This window comes from Eumetopias jubatus, unplaced genomic scaffold, assembly GCF_037043125.1.
Source record: "Eumetopias jubatus isolate StellerSeaLion01/CBP00866 unplaced genomic scaffold, mEumJub1_p1.0 scaffold_13, whole genome shotgun sequence".
In the NCBI taxonomy this organism is placed as follows: Eukaryota; Metazoa; Chordata; class Mammalia; order Carnivora; family Otariidae; genus Eumetopias; species Eumetopias jubatus.
In genome coordinates, this window is record NW_028274819.1 from 49,431,828 (window position 1) to 49,450,380 (window position 18,553).

Below are 18,553 nucleotides of genomic sequence, written 5' to 3' on the forward strand. Positions count from 1 at the left end.
AAATGTGAGGCAGCCTTCCACAGAGGCAGCAGCCTATTCTCATTTCCCTGCCCTTGGCCCCCGCTCCAGCTGAGCCGTCAGCTGGAAAAGGGGGAGGGGGGTTTTGGAGGCCTTTGCATATCCTTTCCCTCACCTCTCCCAGCATCAGGCCCTTAGGTGAATGTCAGGGAACCTCCTGAAGTAAGGAGGAATCAGGGGGTACAGCAAGGTTCAGCCTTGGCTCCGGGCCAAGGGCCAGAGATTCCCAGCCTGGACAGCTTCTCAGAAACCAGGGATCTGGCAAAGCAGAGCCTGGAATTGGACACTTGGAACTTGAAGAAACCATAGAAACTATTTTATTGATGGGGAATCAATCTCAGTGTGATCATTAGGGAAAAAGACTAAGAGACCCCAAACTACAACTTCCTTTCTCTCTCTCATAATAGGTGATAAAAAGTGCAGACTGTGAGGGTTGTTTCACAAGGTCACTCAGGAACCCAGCGTCATTCCATCTTGTTTTCCTGCATTCCTCAGTGTGTTGTTCTTTTTGGCATAGTCAAATCTGAGTTCCAGAATGTCCATATTCTAGCTTATAAGAAAGCTTCCTTATAAGCGAAAGAGGCAAAAGTGGGGCTGTCTCTTCTGCCTACAGATGAGGATAGTAGCTTGTCTACACCTACTTGCAAGAAAAGCTGGGAAAGATAGTCTCCACTGGAGCAGCCCTGTGCCCCAGAGGGAGGGAAGAACTGAGGCTGGGGACACCACTCACAGTCTGCCACACTCAAGAAGGAAGAGTTGCTTGAGATCTGCAAGAAGTGAAGTCAGAACGAAAATCAAGATCCGGGCCTGAGCCATCACCCCCAAGTCTGGGAGACCCCAGGGCAGGTCTGAGGGTTTGAATTGGCAGCCTGTCCCAAGGCTATGCGCCCCCCTCCCCCAGGCTTCGGGTGGCTTGTTCTGCCAGGCTTGGGCACATCTAGTACAGGCCCTGAGTGGTGGCCAGCTGTGACCTCCAGCCCTGACAGGACTCAAATATTTTTATGACTCACCACAAAGCGTAGCCTGAGTGCAACGGCTCGAAGCCCGGCTTGGAGAAGCCCAGACAAGTCCAGGAAAGCAGTAGCCACAGGGGATTATATGTTTCAGGGGGACTTTTTTCCTCCAAACTCGTATCATGTGGGAGTTGGCAGGATCTCTCAGACAGGTTGGGTACTGGGTGAGGAGGAAGCCCTTTGGCCTCTTTGATCCAGAGGGGAGTGGGACAGGAGAACTCAACCAGAGACTGGGGAGGAACAGACAGCAAGGGCTCCCCGACCAGCGCCACCTACCACAGCCCCAGCCTGTAGCATCCGGGACTACTTGTGAGATGCGTGTGCTGTTGGGACATGCGGTCGTAGCTCCAAGGGGACCACCTGTGTGTGGGTGTGTTCACTTTGGTGAGCTTGTCGGGAAACTGTTCTCTGGGAGTGAGTCACGGTTCTCAGCCCCACAGGCCAGTCGGTCAGAGTCCATGAAGCTCCGGAACCAGCACCAGCCTCAGAAGCTCGTGGGAACCCCTGGCCTCTGAGACCCAGCCCAGGATCGCTCCAGGCCTCCAGGCCTCAGTGGACAGGTGATCAGTAGGGCGGGAGAGGGTACAGAGGACCCCTCATCATGCAGAATGAGGATTCACATTACGATTCTGAAGCCACAGGTCAAACTAGGGTTTGGCTGCTGGAGTGTGGGTAGCCTCAGAGGGACCTTGGGGCTCTGGGAGTTCATTTGGTGAGGGTCTCTGAAGGGTGGGAGGTGCAGAAGTAAAGCCATTTGGAGACTGGGAGAGTCCCATACTCCAGCTATGCCTCATTCTAGCTGGCTAGGGAAGCCTGAAAGCTCACCGGCACCTCCAAGGGCCTGGTCATCACCAATTCTCAGAATAAGCTAGTTGGCTAGATAAATCAGAGTATAGGGAGATATTTGAGACGGGCAAATTCTCCCAACTGGGGGCAGGGAGGAGGATGGTGGGGTGAGGAGAGCAAGAGCAAGTTCAGAATCTCAGAGTTGGGTTAGACCCCAGAAGCCTTCTTGTCCAACCCATTTCTCTCCCAAATCAGGGGCTGGAGGAGAAGATGCAAACACTTATAGCTTAATAGTTTTTCTCTTATCCCTGTCACACAAATAATTATACAAATAACTATGTAATTAACTAGATCATTGTGATAAGAGCTATGGAGGAAAAGAACAGAGGGCTGTGCCAGGCTGTAACAGGGAGGTCTAACCTAGTCTTGAGGGGAGAGGCCACCCCGAGAAGGGAAATGACATTAAATCCCAGATCTGAGGGGTCAGCAAGAGGAGGTCCAAATGAAGAGGAGAGGAAGAATATTCCATGCAGAGGAAACAGTACATCTGCAGGCCCTGAGGCAGGTGTTGGTTCAGACAATGTCAAGGGCAATCTGCTGCCGTGTGGGAGCAAGTGGTGGGTGTCAGTAATGGGAGATGCTTCGGGAAAGCCTGTGCATGCAGAGCCAAGGGACGGGCAGAGAATGGGGGCTTTCTGGGGAGAGCACCGGGAATCCATTACATGTTTGAGGGTGGGTTGACAAAATCTGATTTGCATTTTAAAAATATCTCCTGGCTGCATCTGGAGTATGGAGGCTGGATTAGTGGGGCTCAGGGTGGATGCAGGGAGACCAATAAGAAGCTCTTGAAGCAGTGTGCAGAAGATAATGATCACTTGGACTAGGGTAATAGCAGCGACTGTGTGATTGGAGGGAGTGCCAAAAAGGACTCTGACTTATTTCCAAATTTTGTTAAACCACAGACTAATGAAAAGAGTCTAAAAGTGTATAATAAAAAAAGGTAATGATTTCCCCTTAATTCCCACCTTCCATTCTCACCTGCTAAGGTCACCATACTGACAGTCTGAACAGGGGCAGCCGGGCACATCTTTTCTTCATGTTCATTTGAACAGAAAGAGGTTTTCTTTTAAATGGGGTGATATTACTTGCTACCGCAACCTACTTTTCTAACTTTAACAGTACATCACAGACATCCTCTGCGAGTCAGTAGCTGTAGCTCTAACTCATCTTTTAACAGCTGCATGATATTCTTCATGAGGTTGTACAACAATGTAGTCAGCCGTTGATTGATAGTGATATTCAGATAGTTTCATTTTCTCCCACAACAGGCAATGCAGAAATTATAGGGTTATCCTTATATACAGGTGATTTTTTCCCCCCATAGGATGCATTCCCAGTTGGAGGATTTCTGGGTCGAAAGGCATGCGTGTTTTTAATTTTAATAGATAGTGCCAGGTAACTTGCTCCAAACTGTAATAGATAGTGCCAGATGACTTGCTCAGCAACAAATGAAATTAGCCATTTTCTCAAATTTTTAGCAGACCTGACCATTTTACTCTTTAAAAAATTTTTGCCAATCTGATGAATTAAGGTAATGAAAACTGATTTTGCTTAATTTGCATTTTCCCTTGGGATGCTTGGGTGGCTCAGTCAGTTAAGCGTCTGCCTTAGGCTCAGGTCATGATCCCAGAGTCTTGGGATCGAGTCCCACATCAGGCTCCTCGCTCAGCGGGGAGCCTGCTTCTCCCTCTCCTGATTCTGTTTTCTCTCTCTCTCTTTCTCTGACAAATAAATAAGAAAATCTTTTAAAATTTTTGCATTTTCCCAACTAATAATGAGGGAAAACACTTTATTGGCCAGTTAGATTTCCTCCTCCCAGAATGGCCTGTTCATGCCCTTTTTCCATTTTTCTCCCAGGCATTTGTCTTTTTTCTTTACAATGTAGAGAAATTCTTTGTATATTCTTTGCATATTTTTCCTTTCACTGTTACGTATTTTGCAAATATTTTTCTGGTATATAATTTGTCTTTTTTTCTTTGTTTATGGTATCTCTTGCAATTGAAGTTTTAAAAATCTAATCAAGTATGTCTTTTCTTTTGTTACTCTTGCAAGTATCCACCAAATTCATTCATATTATCCAAATCTATTCAATTTTTCCCCTAACATTTCTAATATTTTCATTGTTTCATTCTTATGTTAAAATCTCTAACTCATTTGGAACATAGTCTTTATATTTGGGGGGTAGGGACCCCTTTTGTTTCTTCCAAATGGACAACCAATATGGCAACACCATTTTTTAAGATGACTTTGGTGAGATATAATTCACATACCATAAAATTCACCCATCCGTTAGTCTACTCACAGATAGGTGATTCAGCACAATCAATTTCAGATCACTTTCATCTCCCCAAAAAGAAACCCCAAACCCTTTAGCTGTTACCCCCTAACCTCGCAGCACCTGGCACTCACTTATCTGCTTTCTGTCTCTATAGACTTGCCTATTCTTGGCATTTCATATGAATGGACTTTTGTGACTGCCTTCTTTCATTCAGCATCATGTTTTCAAGATTCATCCGTTTTGTGGCATGTATCAGTACTTCATTCCTTTCTATGGCTGAATAATACCCATTTGCCAGTTGCTGAACATTTGTTTTTTTTCCCCCTTTTGACTATCATAAATAATACCATCATAAACATTACTGTACAAATGTTTGTATAGATGTATGTTTTCCATTCTCTTGGCTGTATACTTAGGAGGGGAAGTGATGGGTCACAGGGTGACTCTGTGTTTAACTTTTGAGGAGACAGCAAGCTGTTTTCCAAAGTGGTTGCTCCATTTCACATTCCCACTCACAGTGTATGAGTTCTGATTTCTCCATATCTTCACCAACATTCGTTATTTTCTGACTTTTTTTTTTAAGATTTTGTTCATTTATTTGAGATAGAGAGCAAGCATGAGTGAGGGGAAGGGGCAGAGGGGAGGAAGAAGCCCCAACATGGGACTCAATCCCAGGACCCTGATATCCTGACCTGAGCTGAAGGCAGATGCTTAACCGACTGAGCCACCCAGGCGCCCCATTATCTGACTTTCTGATACTAGCTTCCTAGCGGGTGTGAAGTGCTTATTGTGATTTGATGTGTATTGCCAATGATATTGAGCATCTTTTCAGGTGCTTATTGGCTTATTTGTATATCTTCCTTAGAGAAATGTCTATTTAGATGGTAGTCCATTTATTAATTTTTTTCTCTGATGAATTGAAATGCAACTTTTATCATATATTAAAGTCCTTTTTACATTTGGACCTATTTATTGGCTCTCTATTCCTCTGATCTACTTATCTCCCCCTGGTTTACACCCTACTGCTCAGATCACAGTGGCTTTGTAGTGTGATTTATTATCCAATAACACAAGTGCTCTCCAACTAATCTTGCTTTTCATGTGTTCTTAACTAGCCTCAGATATTTATTTTTCATATTGGAATTTTTAGCAGTTCTAAAAAACTTTTATTTGGGATTCTAAGAGAAATTGCATTAAATCTGTAAATTAATTTTGAAAGGATTCACTGTTTATGAGAATAAATCTTTGAAACCCGGCTGTCTTACTATACGTTCAGATCTTGTTATATGTGCTTCAGTATGGTTTCATGGCTTTCTTCAAAGAAGATCTTTAACTTTGTGATGGTGGTTCTTGTTTTAAAATTATTCCTGAATATTTTATTGTTTTGTCACTATTGCAGATCATCTGTTTCTTCATTTCTATTTCTAATACCTCATTGCATTTAGGGAAAAAAATACATATTTCCATTTACCTTATATTTAGCTAACTTCCCCATGATCTAATCAACCTAATAGCTTTTGTCCTAAATTTTATTGAATTTTCTCGATATATAATCACATTATTTGTGAACATATTTTCATCCTTTTTTAAAACAGCTACTTATTCTGATTAGTTCATTTTCTTGTCTTATTGAATTGGTTAGAATTTCTAAAATATGTTGAATAATAGTGATGATGAGCATCCCATCTTGTTCCCAATTTCTGGAAATGGCTTTTGAATGTCATTGTTTATATATTTACTACTGGGTTTTGGTAAACAGTCTATCAAATTGAAGTAGTTTTCTTCTATTTCTGTTTTAGTATATGATTAGCAATAACTGCTGAATTTTATCAAGTGATTTTTGGCATCCGTTACTATAATTGTATTTTATTCCCTTTATTTGTTGATGTGACTTATATTGATAGATTTTCTGATGCTGAATGATATTTTCAGTGTTAAAAAATAAACTCTCCCTTACATGGTGTATTGTTCTTTTGCTACTTTTCCCATATCCAGTTAGCTAACATCTTATATCAAATTTTGCATTTAAACTGCTCTGTGATTTTTTCTTTTTAAATTCAATCTTTATAAGGTTTGGGAATTAAGAAAATGCTAGCTCATAAAACAAACTAGGAAGATTTCCAACTTTTTCTCTTGTCTGGAATAGTTTAAATAACATTAAAAATCATCTGTTTTTAAAGATTATGTAAAACTCTGGGGCGCCTGGGTGGCTCAGTTGGTTAAGCGACTGCCTTCAGCTCAGGTCATGATCTCCAGAGTCCTGGGCTCAGGTCATGATGTCCAGGGTCCTGGGATCGAGCCCCGCATCGGGCTCCCTGCTTGGCGGGAAGCCTGCTTCTCCCTCACCCACTCCCCCTGCTTGTGTTCCCTCTCTCGCTGTCTCTCTCTGTCAATTAAATGGATAAATAAAATCTTAAAAAAAAAAAGATTATATAAAACTCATCTTCAATATAATCTGTGCCTTGTGATATTTTTGTATTTTATTTCTAATTATGGTGAAATGCACATAACATAAAGTTTACTGGCTCAACCATTTTTAAGTGTGAAGTTCAGTGATGTTAAGCACATTCACATTGTTGTGCAACCAATCTCCAAAATTGTTTTCATCTTGTCAAACTGAAACTCTACACCCACTAAACAAAAACTCACCATTTCTCCCTCCCCCCAGTCCCTGGTAATGGTGGTTTTTGTCTTTATGAATCTGAGTATTTTAGGTACCTTGTAACTATTCTAGGTACCTCGTATAAGCAGAATCATGCAGTATTTGTCTTTTCGTGACTGGCTTATTCCACTCAGCTTATTGTCCTCATGGTTCTTCCATGTTGTAGCAGGTGTCAGAATTTCCTCCCTTTTTAAGGTTGAATAATATCTCATTATATATATGTGTGTGTGTGTATACATATATATAATATGTGTCTATATGTATATCTCTATATACACATTTTGATTATTCATTCACCCATCGAAAGATACCTGAGTTGCTTCCACCTTTTGGCTTTTGTGGATAATGCTGCCATGTACAAATATCTCTTCGAAAGCTTGCTTTGAGTTCTTTTGGGTATATGCCCAGAAGTGGAATTTCTGGATCATATGGTGTCTTGTGATATTTTAATGGCAGAGTTTTCATTTCTTTTTAAATCTCTTCTGTTTATTGGTCTATTCAGAATTTCAACTTCTACACTCAATTTTATTAATTTTCTACTTTGCCTGGAAATCATCCATTTCCTCTTGGTTCACATGTATTTTCATAGGCTTACACATGTTATTGTTATAATTCTTTAATCTTTTCTGTATGTGTGATATATCTCTTTTTTTTAATTTTTATTTAAATTCCAGTCAGTTAACATACAGTATAATATTAGTTTCAGGTGTACAATATAGTGATTCATCACTTCCATACAACATCCAGTGCTCATCACAAGTGTACTCCTTAATCCCCAGCACCTGTTTCACTCATCCCCCCACCCACCTCCCTTCTGGTAACCATCAGTTGGTTCTCTATAGTTAAGAGTCTGTTTCCTGGTTTGCCTGTCTCTCTCTCTCTTTTTTTGCCCCTGTGCTCAATTGTTTTGTTTCTTAAATCCCACATATGAATGAAATCATATGGTATCTGTCTTTCTCTGATGGACTTATTTCTTGTAGCATAATACTCTCTAGCTCCAACCACATTGTTGCAAATGGCAAGATTTCATTCTTTTCTATGACTGAGTAATATTGTATATTTTGCCTTTTTTTTTCAATCAGTTTTGCCTATTTTGTGGGTCGTTTCAAGAAATCAAGTTTGAGTTTTGATTTTTCTTTTATTTTTTTCTATTATTAGTTTATTTGCTATTAAATTAATTTCTGATTTTGACTTTATTGATCTCTTTCTACATTCTTTTGGCTTAGTTTGTTCTCTTTCCGATTTCTTAGATTAAATACCAAGATTGCTGTAGTCCTTTTTTTGTTTGTTTAATATTAAAAGCATGTAAGGCTATATTTTTTCCTCTAAGTACAGCTGTGTCCCAGAAGTTCTGCATGGCACTCTGTGTTCTCTTTTTCATTTCTAGATGATTTGCAATTTCAGTTTTGATCTTATTTTTGATCCATTAGTAATTTTAAGAGAATATTTCTTCATTTCCAAGTAGCTCATGTTTGGGGCCTGGAAGTTAGTTTTATTTGACATTAATATTGCTTGTTTGGGAGTATTTCTTGTAAACAGCATTTGGCTATATTTTATTAGTTAACTTATTCAGACTTCTGTCTTTTGATAGATGAATGCAGTTAGTGTAATAACTAACAGTGTAATAACCTGATATACTTAGCTTTACTTCTTTTCTCTTTTTTTTTCTTTCTTTCTCTCTCTCTTTTTTTTTTAATTTGTTGGCTTGATTGAAATTCTGGTATTAAAAATGGAGTGGCCAGTTAACTGAAACAAGATGAAGAAAGATTTTAGAAGAAATATCAAGAGGTCAATTCAGATTTTAAAATTTAAGACGCCTTTGAGACATCCAAGTAGAGATGTCAAAAGAGCATCTGGAAATACTGGAGCAGAACTCAAAGCAGAGATCCTAGCGAAGGTCACACACATTGGCAGCCATGGATGGCACCCCAGGGGAAGGTGTTCTAAGATGGCCCAGGACCCAGTCCTGAGGAATGCCAACAGCTAAAGACTGGATGAAAGAGGAGAGCCAGCAAAAGCTAAGGTGAAAGGCAACATCTACTAGGGGACAAGGAAAACTCAGACAGCATGTTAGTATAGGGGAAAATCATGTTCAAGAAGGAAGGAATTAAAGGCATTATTAAATGCTGGGAGGTCGGGTCAAGTGAGGCCTGAAAATAATCCCTTCGTGTCATAAAAGTCACTGGTGACCTTGGCAAGCCTTGTAGAGACCTGATAGGAGTGGGTGCGGGGAGAGTGGGTGGTAAGGAAGTCAGACAAGAAAAGGGAATGGGTAGCAAAGTATCTCAAGAATGATGTACAGTCCAGGGACTGTTTGTTTTAGATGAGACACCAGACCTTTTTTCCATGCTATGGTAAACTGTCCAGCAGAAAGGGGAGATCGAAGGGGCCAGGAAGAGCCAACAGAACACCTTGACAGGTGGTAGCAGGTGGGCCAGGGCACCTGCTGAGGAATAGGGCCCAGGGAGGAGGATGGTCCTATTTGCCACTGCTTTGGGAGAGAAGGTGCATGTGACCAGGGGTCCGTTGCAGATGCTGACGATAAAGGTAGGAGCATAGACTGGAGGCAGGAAAGGGAAGGCCTTCCTGTCTGATATCTTCTCTCATCTGAGTCAGGTCAGAGGTGATGTCATCTGCTGAAACTGGAATGGGGCAGGAGGACCAGATGGCTGGGGAGATGAGAAGGAAATGAAATAGAAGTTCAGGAGCATTGGAGAGCAAGCATGGCCTCAAGAGGCCCTCTAAGGCAGGGAGGGGCAGTGGAAGGAAAGCCTTTGATCTGCCTGATGACCTTGATGTAGTGCCCTTTGTGGCTCCTGCTGAGCTCCACTGCCACCAGGCAAAGCTGCCAGTGAGGGCTGCTCCCCTCTCATTGTTCTGGCTCTTTCTTGCTCACACAGCCTTTCCCTTCATGCGCATCATGACAGGTTGGAACATAAAAGCCATACAAATACCAAGTGTCAGGTCTCACCCATTTACAATAATTAACCCCCAAATCTGATCCTCTGATTCTCCTCTTCAGGAACCTCCTTTCCAAAAAGTTGTGAGACCTTCTGGGAATGCTTACCCGTGTAACCCAAGTACCTCTGGGCACCATGAGAATTTGAGTTCTGGAAAAAGTCACTTTCTTTCTAACAGTTCCAGCATTGGGAGATGGGGTTAGATGGGCCTGAGGTGTAGACACCTCCTGTGTAATTAGAGCTGTTGTCTTATGCTCCTGCCATCTTGTCATGAACTCCATGCCTGTGCTTCTGCCAAGGCCACCAAGCTGCTGACCCTAGCTGCTCTTAGCCTTTTTTGACCCAGCATGGAGATACCCCCTGCTCCTAGTGACCAGCTCTTTCAGAGGGGGATCCCATAGCAGAGCCATGAGCCCAGAGTGACTGGGTTCCTCGTTTCTACCACTGCTCTCCACTTCCTGGGGTGCTAGTTGGGAGTGCGTCAGGCCCAGCTTAGCACTGTACCTGGAACTTAGCCCACCAAACTCCAGGCCTTGTGGTTCTGTCTGGTCCTGTCCCAGGAACCTCACTCTCTCTCTCTCCAACATGGCCCCTATTAGGGACCTCGGTCTTCATGGTAGGTCTGTCCATGTCTGAATCTCAGCTGTGGATTGAGTTCAGTGTCTTTCACCAGGGCTTGGGGCTGGGCTTCTATTTCAGTATCCCTGACCACTCCGTGATGGTTAAGTTCTCTGAACTCTCTTTTTCTCTACGACAACTAGGAGAATGGTCTCCTAAGAGCTCACCAGATCCTTGGTTGGGGGGGTGGGGCAGGGCACAGGGATGGTTGGGGGACCTCTCAGGCTGGCTTCTCTGAGTGTGAACTCTGGCCAAGCAGAGATTCTCAATTGCAGGGCCATGCTAGCCCACATGGGGCCCTTGCACAAATTAGAAAAAGGTGCTTTCTCTGAGTGGGTGCAGCCTACACCAGGCCCATGGTTTAGAAAGCAGAGAGAGGGCAGAATTTCAGCCCCCTCCTGCCCCCTTGGCCAGATGCCCTACTGTAGGAAACAGCTATCCCTAATGTAGGCAATGGCTATGCCTACCTACCCAGAGGACTAAACACTATGGAGATCCAAATATTGGGCCCACAGAGAAAGCATGTTCCTGGGCTCCGGTCCCATGCCATCTGAGATCCTGGGGAAAAAAAAAAAAAGATGATGCCCAAGTGTTCCTCTTTCTGAGCCACCATTCCTGTATCTAAAGTTCAGGAAAGCTGGGTTCATTCCCCCTGCCTCTGCCGCTTCCATTTTCTCCAGTGACCCAGTGTAGACTCTTTTTTATTTATTTATTTATTATTTTTTAAAGATTTTATTTATTTGAGAGAGAGAGAATGAGAGATAGAAAGCACAAGAGGGAAGAGGGTCAGAGGGTCAGAGGGAGAAGCAGACTCCCCGCCGAGCAGGGAGCCCGATGCGGGACTCAATCCCAGGACTCCAGGATCATGACCTGAGCCGAAGGCAGTCGCCCAACCAACTGAGCCACCCAGGCGCCCCCAGTGTAGACTCTTGATACTCTATCTCTCCTCCCACTCCAGGGGAGAGCTGAAACACTCCCCTCGGGGGCTGATCTCATCCCCCAGGCCTCAACTAAATAATCCACACACCCCTCAGCAACGACAGCCTTCACACAGAGACACCCACTTAGAGGAACAGAGAGGAGCTATTTCCTTAGAGGATTTTGAGACACGGGCCAGGGCTTCCTAAGCAGAGGGATTCCCTGAGCGGAGTCCCTGGAGCCGGAACCTGCGGGGTATGTTCAGTGACAGGAAAGTAGTCCAGAGGGCGGGGCAGGAGTGTAAAGGTGGTTGCTGGAAATCAATAGAGATCAGTGGAAATAAGGGGGAGTGGTGGTCACAAAGACTTCTTCAGATCTTGAGGAAGGACTTGAAATGATAGGATAAGTAGTTAGGGTTTTGTCACGAGGGCAGTGGAGAGCCATGGACGGTTTTTGAGAAGGGGAGTGGCAGGGTCAGATGCTGACAACAGGAAGCTGACTCTAGCGGCCTGTGCAGGACGGTGAGGAAGAGGGCTTGCCACCCCTGGGTGTGGTGTGGTTACATTCAGTGCTAGTGGAAGACTGCAAGTAGCAGACTTGGAAGATCATTCTGAAGAGCACCTCTCCGCTCCCCTCTTCACCCAGTTGAGTATCATTCAATCATTTCACAAACTTTTCAGATACTGTGTGAGTCCAAGTGCAAGGACAGAGGAGGGCAGGGAAATCAGGTTGCGCCTCCCCTTCCCACTGCCACCCCCCCCCCAGCCTTTTCTCCACCCCTCAGTCAGAATGTGTTTTGATAAGTGGTGGCTTGGGGACAGCATAAGGGTGACAAAATGTGCCCCTCCCCACCACCAATTAAATTTTTTAAAGAGCTGCCATGGAAGGAGCGAATATTAGTTTCCTGATTTATAAAGCCAAATGGATTAAGCTCATTCATTGCCTGAGGAAACAAAAAGGAAATCTTCAATACCTCTGTGCACATTGAGAACAGGAACAATACTGGTCTTTAGAAAGCAGAAACCTAATTTGGGGGAATCAATTACCCTCTGTGTCCCAGCCTCTGTGAGCTCTCATACTCGTTCGCTCTCAATAGAGATTTCCTGGGAGGTAAAATGTGAAGTTGGTCAACCACAGACACACCCTCGGTTCAGCCTGGCAGACAGGAGGGAAGAACTAGGCAGAGGGTGGGTGGAGTCGGGTGGGGGTGTGCCTGGGTGGCAGGCATCTGTGGAAATAGGGGTAGAGACAGGGGCGGGGAGGGCTGTAGGATAAAGGCTGGGGATAGGGTGGGGTGGGAGGCAGTACCGAGATGGGCCAAGGAAGGGGAGCATGGGAACCTGGGGTTTAAAAAGGGGGTGGGCTGGGGGAGCCTGGGGTGGCGGGGGAGGGAGAAGCATAGCCCAGCCAGTGCAGAAACACCACCCACCACTTCCTGATCCTCACATTTCTCTTCTGTGTTCTGCACTTAGCCCGTGGGCTTGAATGTGCAACCGGCAATGCGGGGCAGTTATGAAAAAAGAAAGGGGATGGGGCGCCCACCACAGTAGCGACGGAGTCAAATCCACAAAGTCACACACAGAAGCACTCACAATCTCAACAATCCTGCCCTGGGTCTCTAACCCTGGCCCGCAGTCCCCAGACCCAGAGCCACACCCACAATTGTGGGTGATTGCACTCACAATCACACGCACGGATCCCCCACTCACACCCACGCGGCCACAGACTCAAACTCCCACCCGCGATCGCACACATTCCGCCACCCCCACGCTCACACGGCGGCTCACCACCCCACACTGCCCTCACTCTGGCGTGTGGTGACACACACACACACACACACACACACACAGTCGCTCACACGCACACACTCTGGCTGTGCTTTTGTGTTTTGTCAGAATTAATGAGAAAAGTTCCCGTGCCCTGCGGGTAATTAGTGTCCTTGGAGTTAAATAAGCTAATGGCGGGCACCTCTGGCCCAAGCAATTATGTTTGTGTATTGAATAATTGATTCAAAGGGGGGAAGGGCCGCTAATCAGATCTGAGCATAATGAATTGATTTAATTAACAGGGGAACTGAGGGGCCCTGGGAAACGCAGGCTGCACTCGGCAGAGGCTAGCGCGGCCCGCGCGGACGGAGAACCGGCGCGCGGCGGCGGCGGCGGCGGCGGCGGCGGCTCCGGCCCGGCCCGGGCAGCGGCTGCTCGCGCGGCTCCGGCTACACCGCGGCGGACCGACGCGCCCCCGCCCCCGGGACGCGCCCGCCCTCCCGCGCTCCCTGCCCGCGGGGCTGAGCTGCCGGCGCCGGTCAGCCGGCCCCTGTCCTCGGCCGCCGCTCGCGGGCGCGGAGCCCGCGCGGGGCCGGCGGCAGCAGCGCAGGCGAGAGGCGGCGGACTCCTAGCCGCGCGCCCCTCCGCGTCCTCGGCCCGTACCGGGCTGGCGCCGCCGGGAGACCATGGTGTTGGACCAGGAGGACGGTAGGTGTCCGGGGTCGGGGGTAGGGGAGGGCGCGGGCCCTGCTGAGGCTACCCCGCTCGCCTCGCGGCGGCCGCGTCCCCCGCGCCGGCCTCGGCAGCCTCGCGCAGCTCGGCCGCTTCCCGGAAGCGCGGCGCTGGGTGTACGCGCGGGCGTGCGGGCAGGGGGTGCGGGGCGCAGCCCCAGGGTTCTTCAGCCCCGGTCGGGAAGTCCCCCGGGCCGCCGCGAGCCCGCCAGCCCCGCACGCTCCGGCCGGGAACTTTCTGTCTGGCTCTTGCCGTCTCGCAGACACAGGGAGTGCCTCTGCGACCCGCGCCGCGGGCTTCCCCGCAGTGCCCCCAGCCCCCTGAGTCTCCTATGCTCCCTGGATGTCTGCGCGTCCCCTCTTCCGCCCCCGACTGCGGAACGGCTCCCCCAGGGAGATATCCAGAGAACCTGCGGGCAAACCGGCACGGTCCTGGGGTACCTCAGATCTGGAACTTCATAGCTGCGGGATGGGTGACATTGCTTCACCCCTGGCACGGTTCCCCCAGCCAAGTGTGTCGGGAGGTGCCCTGCTGGCTAGGGTCGGGCCCTGAAACCAGAATATAGGGGAGCTGGTTTACCTTGAAGCCAATGAAGTTTAAGCTTCATAGTCCTTCGGTGGTCATTTTGTTAGCAGGCTTGTATTCCTTTTCTTAAAGAGCACCCCCGACCCCTAAACTGCATAAGTAAGCTTGGCTCTCAAAAAATCTGGATCCACCCGAGTCCAACTCACAGCTTTCCCACTGTAACTACCAATCTGCAAGAGAAGACACAGCCTGGCTGCCCCATGGGACCATCCCCAGGGGCTAGGGCAGTTCCTTAGTGCCCCGGGGGATGAAGCCCTGAGTAGGAGGCTGGGAGGCAGCTGCTGGTGTGCAGGGAAGGGCCTGGCTGCCTGACCTTTCTCTCTGGCCCCACTAGTCCCTTGTGCCAGCCTACCATCTCCCACTGTGGTCTTCAACTGTCTTGGTTTGCCTGGAACCGTCTGGTTTTAGCACTGAAAAGTCCTGCCTCCTGGGAAACCCTTCAGTCCTGGACAAACCAAGACAGTGGGTCAGCCTACATCCACAACCTTCTCAGAGCTGCTTTGCAGTGGTGGCTTGGCCTTCTTCAGGAGGATGGGAGAGACTTGCTTTCTGGGGGGCAGATTTGGACTAGGCCTCCACCAGGCCTAACAGATGATAACTGCAGCTTCCAAGAAGGTCTTCCAGAAACCAAAGGGGGAAAGTTTGTCAACTATGTACTTCTCCACTCTAGCTAATTGCAAATTCCTGTGTTTAGGCTGCTTTTGCATTAGTAGAAGGCAGAGCAGGGCATCTGAACTTGGCCAGCAGGCCTCCTGATTGTACTGCAAAATCTGTAGGGTCACTTGGACCTGTCAGCTGTGGCGGCCATAGGGAAGGGGCCCTTGTCACTCTAAATACCTCTGTGAGCTTCACCTGTGAAGCCAGCTTGTAACGCCATCTTGGAGACAGCTGCACTGTGTTGGAAGCAGGGCCCTCAGGCTGAGTCACATCTGACAGCCTCCACTGAGTTCTGGAATATCTGGTCTGCCCAGGCCCTGGGGCAAAGAGTCTCCCCCCCCCCCCCTACACACACCTCCCAAACCCAGTGCAGGAGCCCTTCCTCAGGACTTTCCTGCCAGGTGCAGGGACAAACTGCTAGGACCTGCCCCAAACTTTGAAAGGCAGCCAGGAGCACCCCCTTTCTCCTCACCATAACCTGGGGGCTGATCAGCTGGTCTGCCTCTGCTGTCCCTAGAGGCATTTCAAGGACATTCCAGAGCACTCTTGGCAACGTTGACTTGAGAGTACATGCTCATTGCCTGTGGACTGTGTTGGGTGAAAACTACCTCCTCCAGCTGCAGGGGATCGAGGACTCCACCCTGGTGTTGCGGGTGTGCGCCTGGACCTGGAGACAGCTCGGGTGGGGGTTAGGCCCAGGCACAGGGTTTACCTGCCTGCCCAGCAATTCCCCATGAGCTGAGAGGGTGACTGCTGGTTGGGTGAGGCTTATGTCTGGCCCTGTCCATCCAGCAGGCCCCTTCCTGGCTAAGAGCTCCAGTCACCTAAACGCTCCACGGCTTGCTGGGTAGCTCTATAAAGTGGAAGGCCTCTGTGGAGGCCCTTTTCCAGATCACTGTGGGAGCTCAATGCTCACAACTAGGGGTGCAGAGAGAGCTGCCTGTGGACACAAGCAGCCCTTCACACACAGCAGCGATCCCCTGCTGACATACCCTACCTGCTTCTTCAGCCCCTGGCTCAGCACCCCAGGCCTGCTCCTGTCCCTGAGGTGGGGGGCACAGGGCCCCCGACTCCCCAGAGGGATGCTGATGGGTTGGCTGCTAATTGGAGGCTTGGGGGAGCTGGTGTTGGGACAGAGCCCCAAGCCCAACACATGAACAAGAGAGTGGGAAAATGCCTCCAGCTAGTCAAGTCCTGGTTTGTGGGTCAGGGCCAGGCCCTTGAACGGGAGGAGGAGCGGCCCTGGGACTTGAGAGTAAAGGTGCAGCCCTTGTGGAGGGATCAGGTAGCACAGAGGCATCTACAGCCAGAAGCTACCCCTTGCCAGCCTGTCAGGCCCATTGCCGGTGACCCTATCTGGCCCCCAGCTCCGGCTGGGGTGAGGGGTTGGTACGAAATGTGCCCATGGCAGTAGTGCCAAAGCCTCCTTCAGACCCTCAGGGTATAACTTGGGCTGCAGTAGCAGGGGAGACCTCAAGCTCGCAGTCCTGAGGGACAGTGAGGCTGAGCAAAATGGTATATTTAACATCAAATATACTCAAGGACTATTAGGATTAAGTATTCAAGATGAAGGGGAAAGCGAAACCCTCTGAGCTGCGGATAAGGCATCTCATTAGAAGCAGCCTCTCTTCTATTTTCTCAAAGCCTGACTTCCCCGCTTAGGCTAGAGGAAGATGGGCTGTAGGCCCACTCCCCCATTTCCACCCCTGTCAGGCACCCTGCTTTGGAGCCTCTCGGGGCTTCAGGGGCACAGCCTGGCCTCCAGGTCTCATGTATACTCAGTAAGTCCCCCCATGGTTGCGGTGCCACAGTTTACAAGGCACATTCACATACATTAGCTCATCTAATCCCCACAGCAACCTTGGATAGCGGAGCAGGTCTCCCACTTCACAAACAGGGAAACTGAAGCCCAGACAAAGTGATTTGCTAAGGTCCACCATTGGTAATAGGCAGAGATGGGATGAAATCCCAACTGGTGGTTCTTGCCTTCTCCTTGCCTGGGTCTAGTCCTCAGAAGTGTCTGGCAGGGATGAACCTCTGACACATCTTTTTGAAGCCCTCCTTGGCCTTTAGAAAATCCATTAATATTTCCATTCCCTCTTGGAACATGGTACTGTCAAGAGGGAAAAAAAAAAGCTCTTGGTATTTAAGAGTGGCCTTCCTAGAGTAGGCAGCCTGGGCACTAGCCCCAAGGCTCTTGGGGAAAAGTAGGGTTCAGGAGGAGAGGAGATGGACACTGTCTTCCTTCCTGCCTCCTGAGTTACAGAGCAAGAATTTTCAACTCCGAAATAGCTGGAATCTTTTGTTCACTGTGGTTTTGCCAGTGTCTTAGAATAATACATGCTCAATAAATAGTTTTGGAATGAGAAAAACCTTCAAGGCCATGCTGTGCTTGCTCAGAGAGAAGCTGAGACAGGATCCTGCTTCCTATGGAATTAGGATGCTCTTGGGGCGGGGGGTTGCTGGGGTAAGGGTGATGCTGGAAGACTCAAAGTGGGAGAGTTTGTACCCTGCAGAGTGTTAACTTTGCCAGACAATCCAGGAGGCAGCCAGAAGCCTCCAGCAGAGCTGGTAGGAAGGAAGGGTACGAGATCAGAGAAAGATCGCCCGGATGGGCGGGGAGGGGGGCGGTCAGAAACTAAGGCTGAGGGGGTGGGAGTGGAAAAAAGCGTGGTCCACTGGACAAATACCTGGGATGAGGACCCTGGGTGCTGCGCGGAACTAGGCGCCGAGCTAGGGCCGAGCGACCTCCAGGTGGCGCTGCGGAGCCGGGCAGCCGCGCGTCTCCACTCCCCATTAACCCGGGAGGGAGGGGGGCCTCGGGAAATGTGTGCATTTATTCAGTAGCAGGAGTGCAAACCTCATACATTGAGGGAGAAAGGCAGCGGGAGACGGCCGCCGAGATTCCCCCATCTCTTTGAATATAATTTTAGATTGAGATTCAGATTAAATCCGAGGCGAAAACACTTTATGAGGCTGAAAGCTGTGTCGTTGCCAGAGCCAGGGTTATGAGCTATCAAATGCAATTACATTAAGACAGATTATACTGGGCAAATTGAGCCATTTAGAAGGTGAGAATCAAAGAAACGGCTCTGATCCTCTCTTCCCCCTTCTCTCTCCCTCTCTCTCTCTCTCTAAATTGCAGTTCGTAGTTCCTTGCAATTCTGAGGCACAAAAGTAGGTGAGACTGCTTTTGTATCTAAGAAGTGCTTCGCTCCTGAATGTAATTCTAGCTGAGTGCAATCTAGGTTAAGAGCCGGACAAGCGGGTAATTAGAGCCCGCTCGCTGCCCGAGGACCGGCCGCCCCGCCGAAGCGCGCCCGGAGTCGGCGCCCTTCTCCCGGCCGAGCCGAGCTGCGGCTGGACACGGAGCGCCCGAGATGATGGTGCTGGACAAGGAGGACGGTAGGTGGCGGGCAGGGGGCCGCCGCCCCGCACCCCCTCGCCCCCCGCTGCGGCGCGCGGGAGCACACGCTGGGACGCAGACGCGGGCGCGCACA

At 48.4% G+C, this 18,553-nt stretch overlaps 1 protein-coding gene across 3 annotated transcripts in view; it reads left to right on the plus strand.

The window, feature by feature from the left end:
* The first annotated feature begins 13,640 nt into the window (after nucleotides 1-13,640).
* Nucleotides 13,641-18,553, plus strand: part of LMO1 (LIM domain only 1) — a 40,512-nt gene continuing 35,599 nt past the window's right edge. The window contains exons 1-2 of one of the 3 annotated variants that reach the window (XM_028116951.2): nucleotides 13,641-13,787; nucleotides 18,199-18,234. Coding sequence is in view for 2 of the 3 variants with exons in the window: in XM_028116949.2 (XP_027972750.1) it covers nucleotides 18,434-18,458 (25 nt within the window). In the remaining variant the exon portion in view is untranslated. Of the gene's footprint in view, nucleotides 13,788-18,198; nucleotides 18,459-18,553 lie in introns of all 3 variants that reach the window. The other 2 variants (XM_028116949.2, XM_028116950.2) reach the window with 2 other exon arrangements.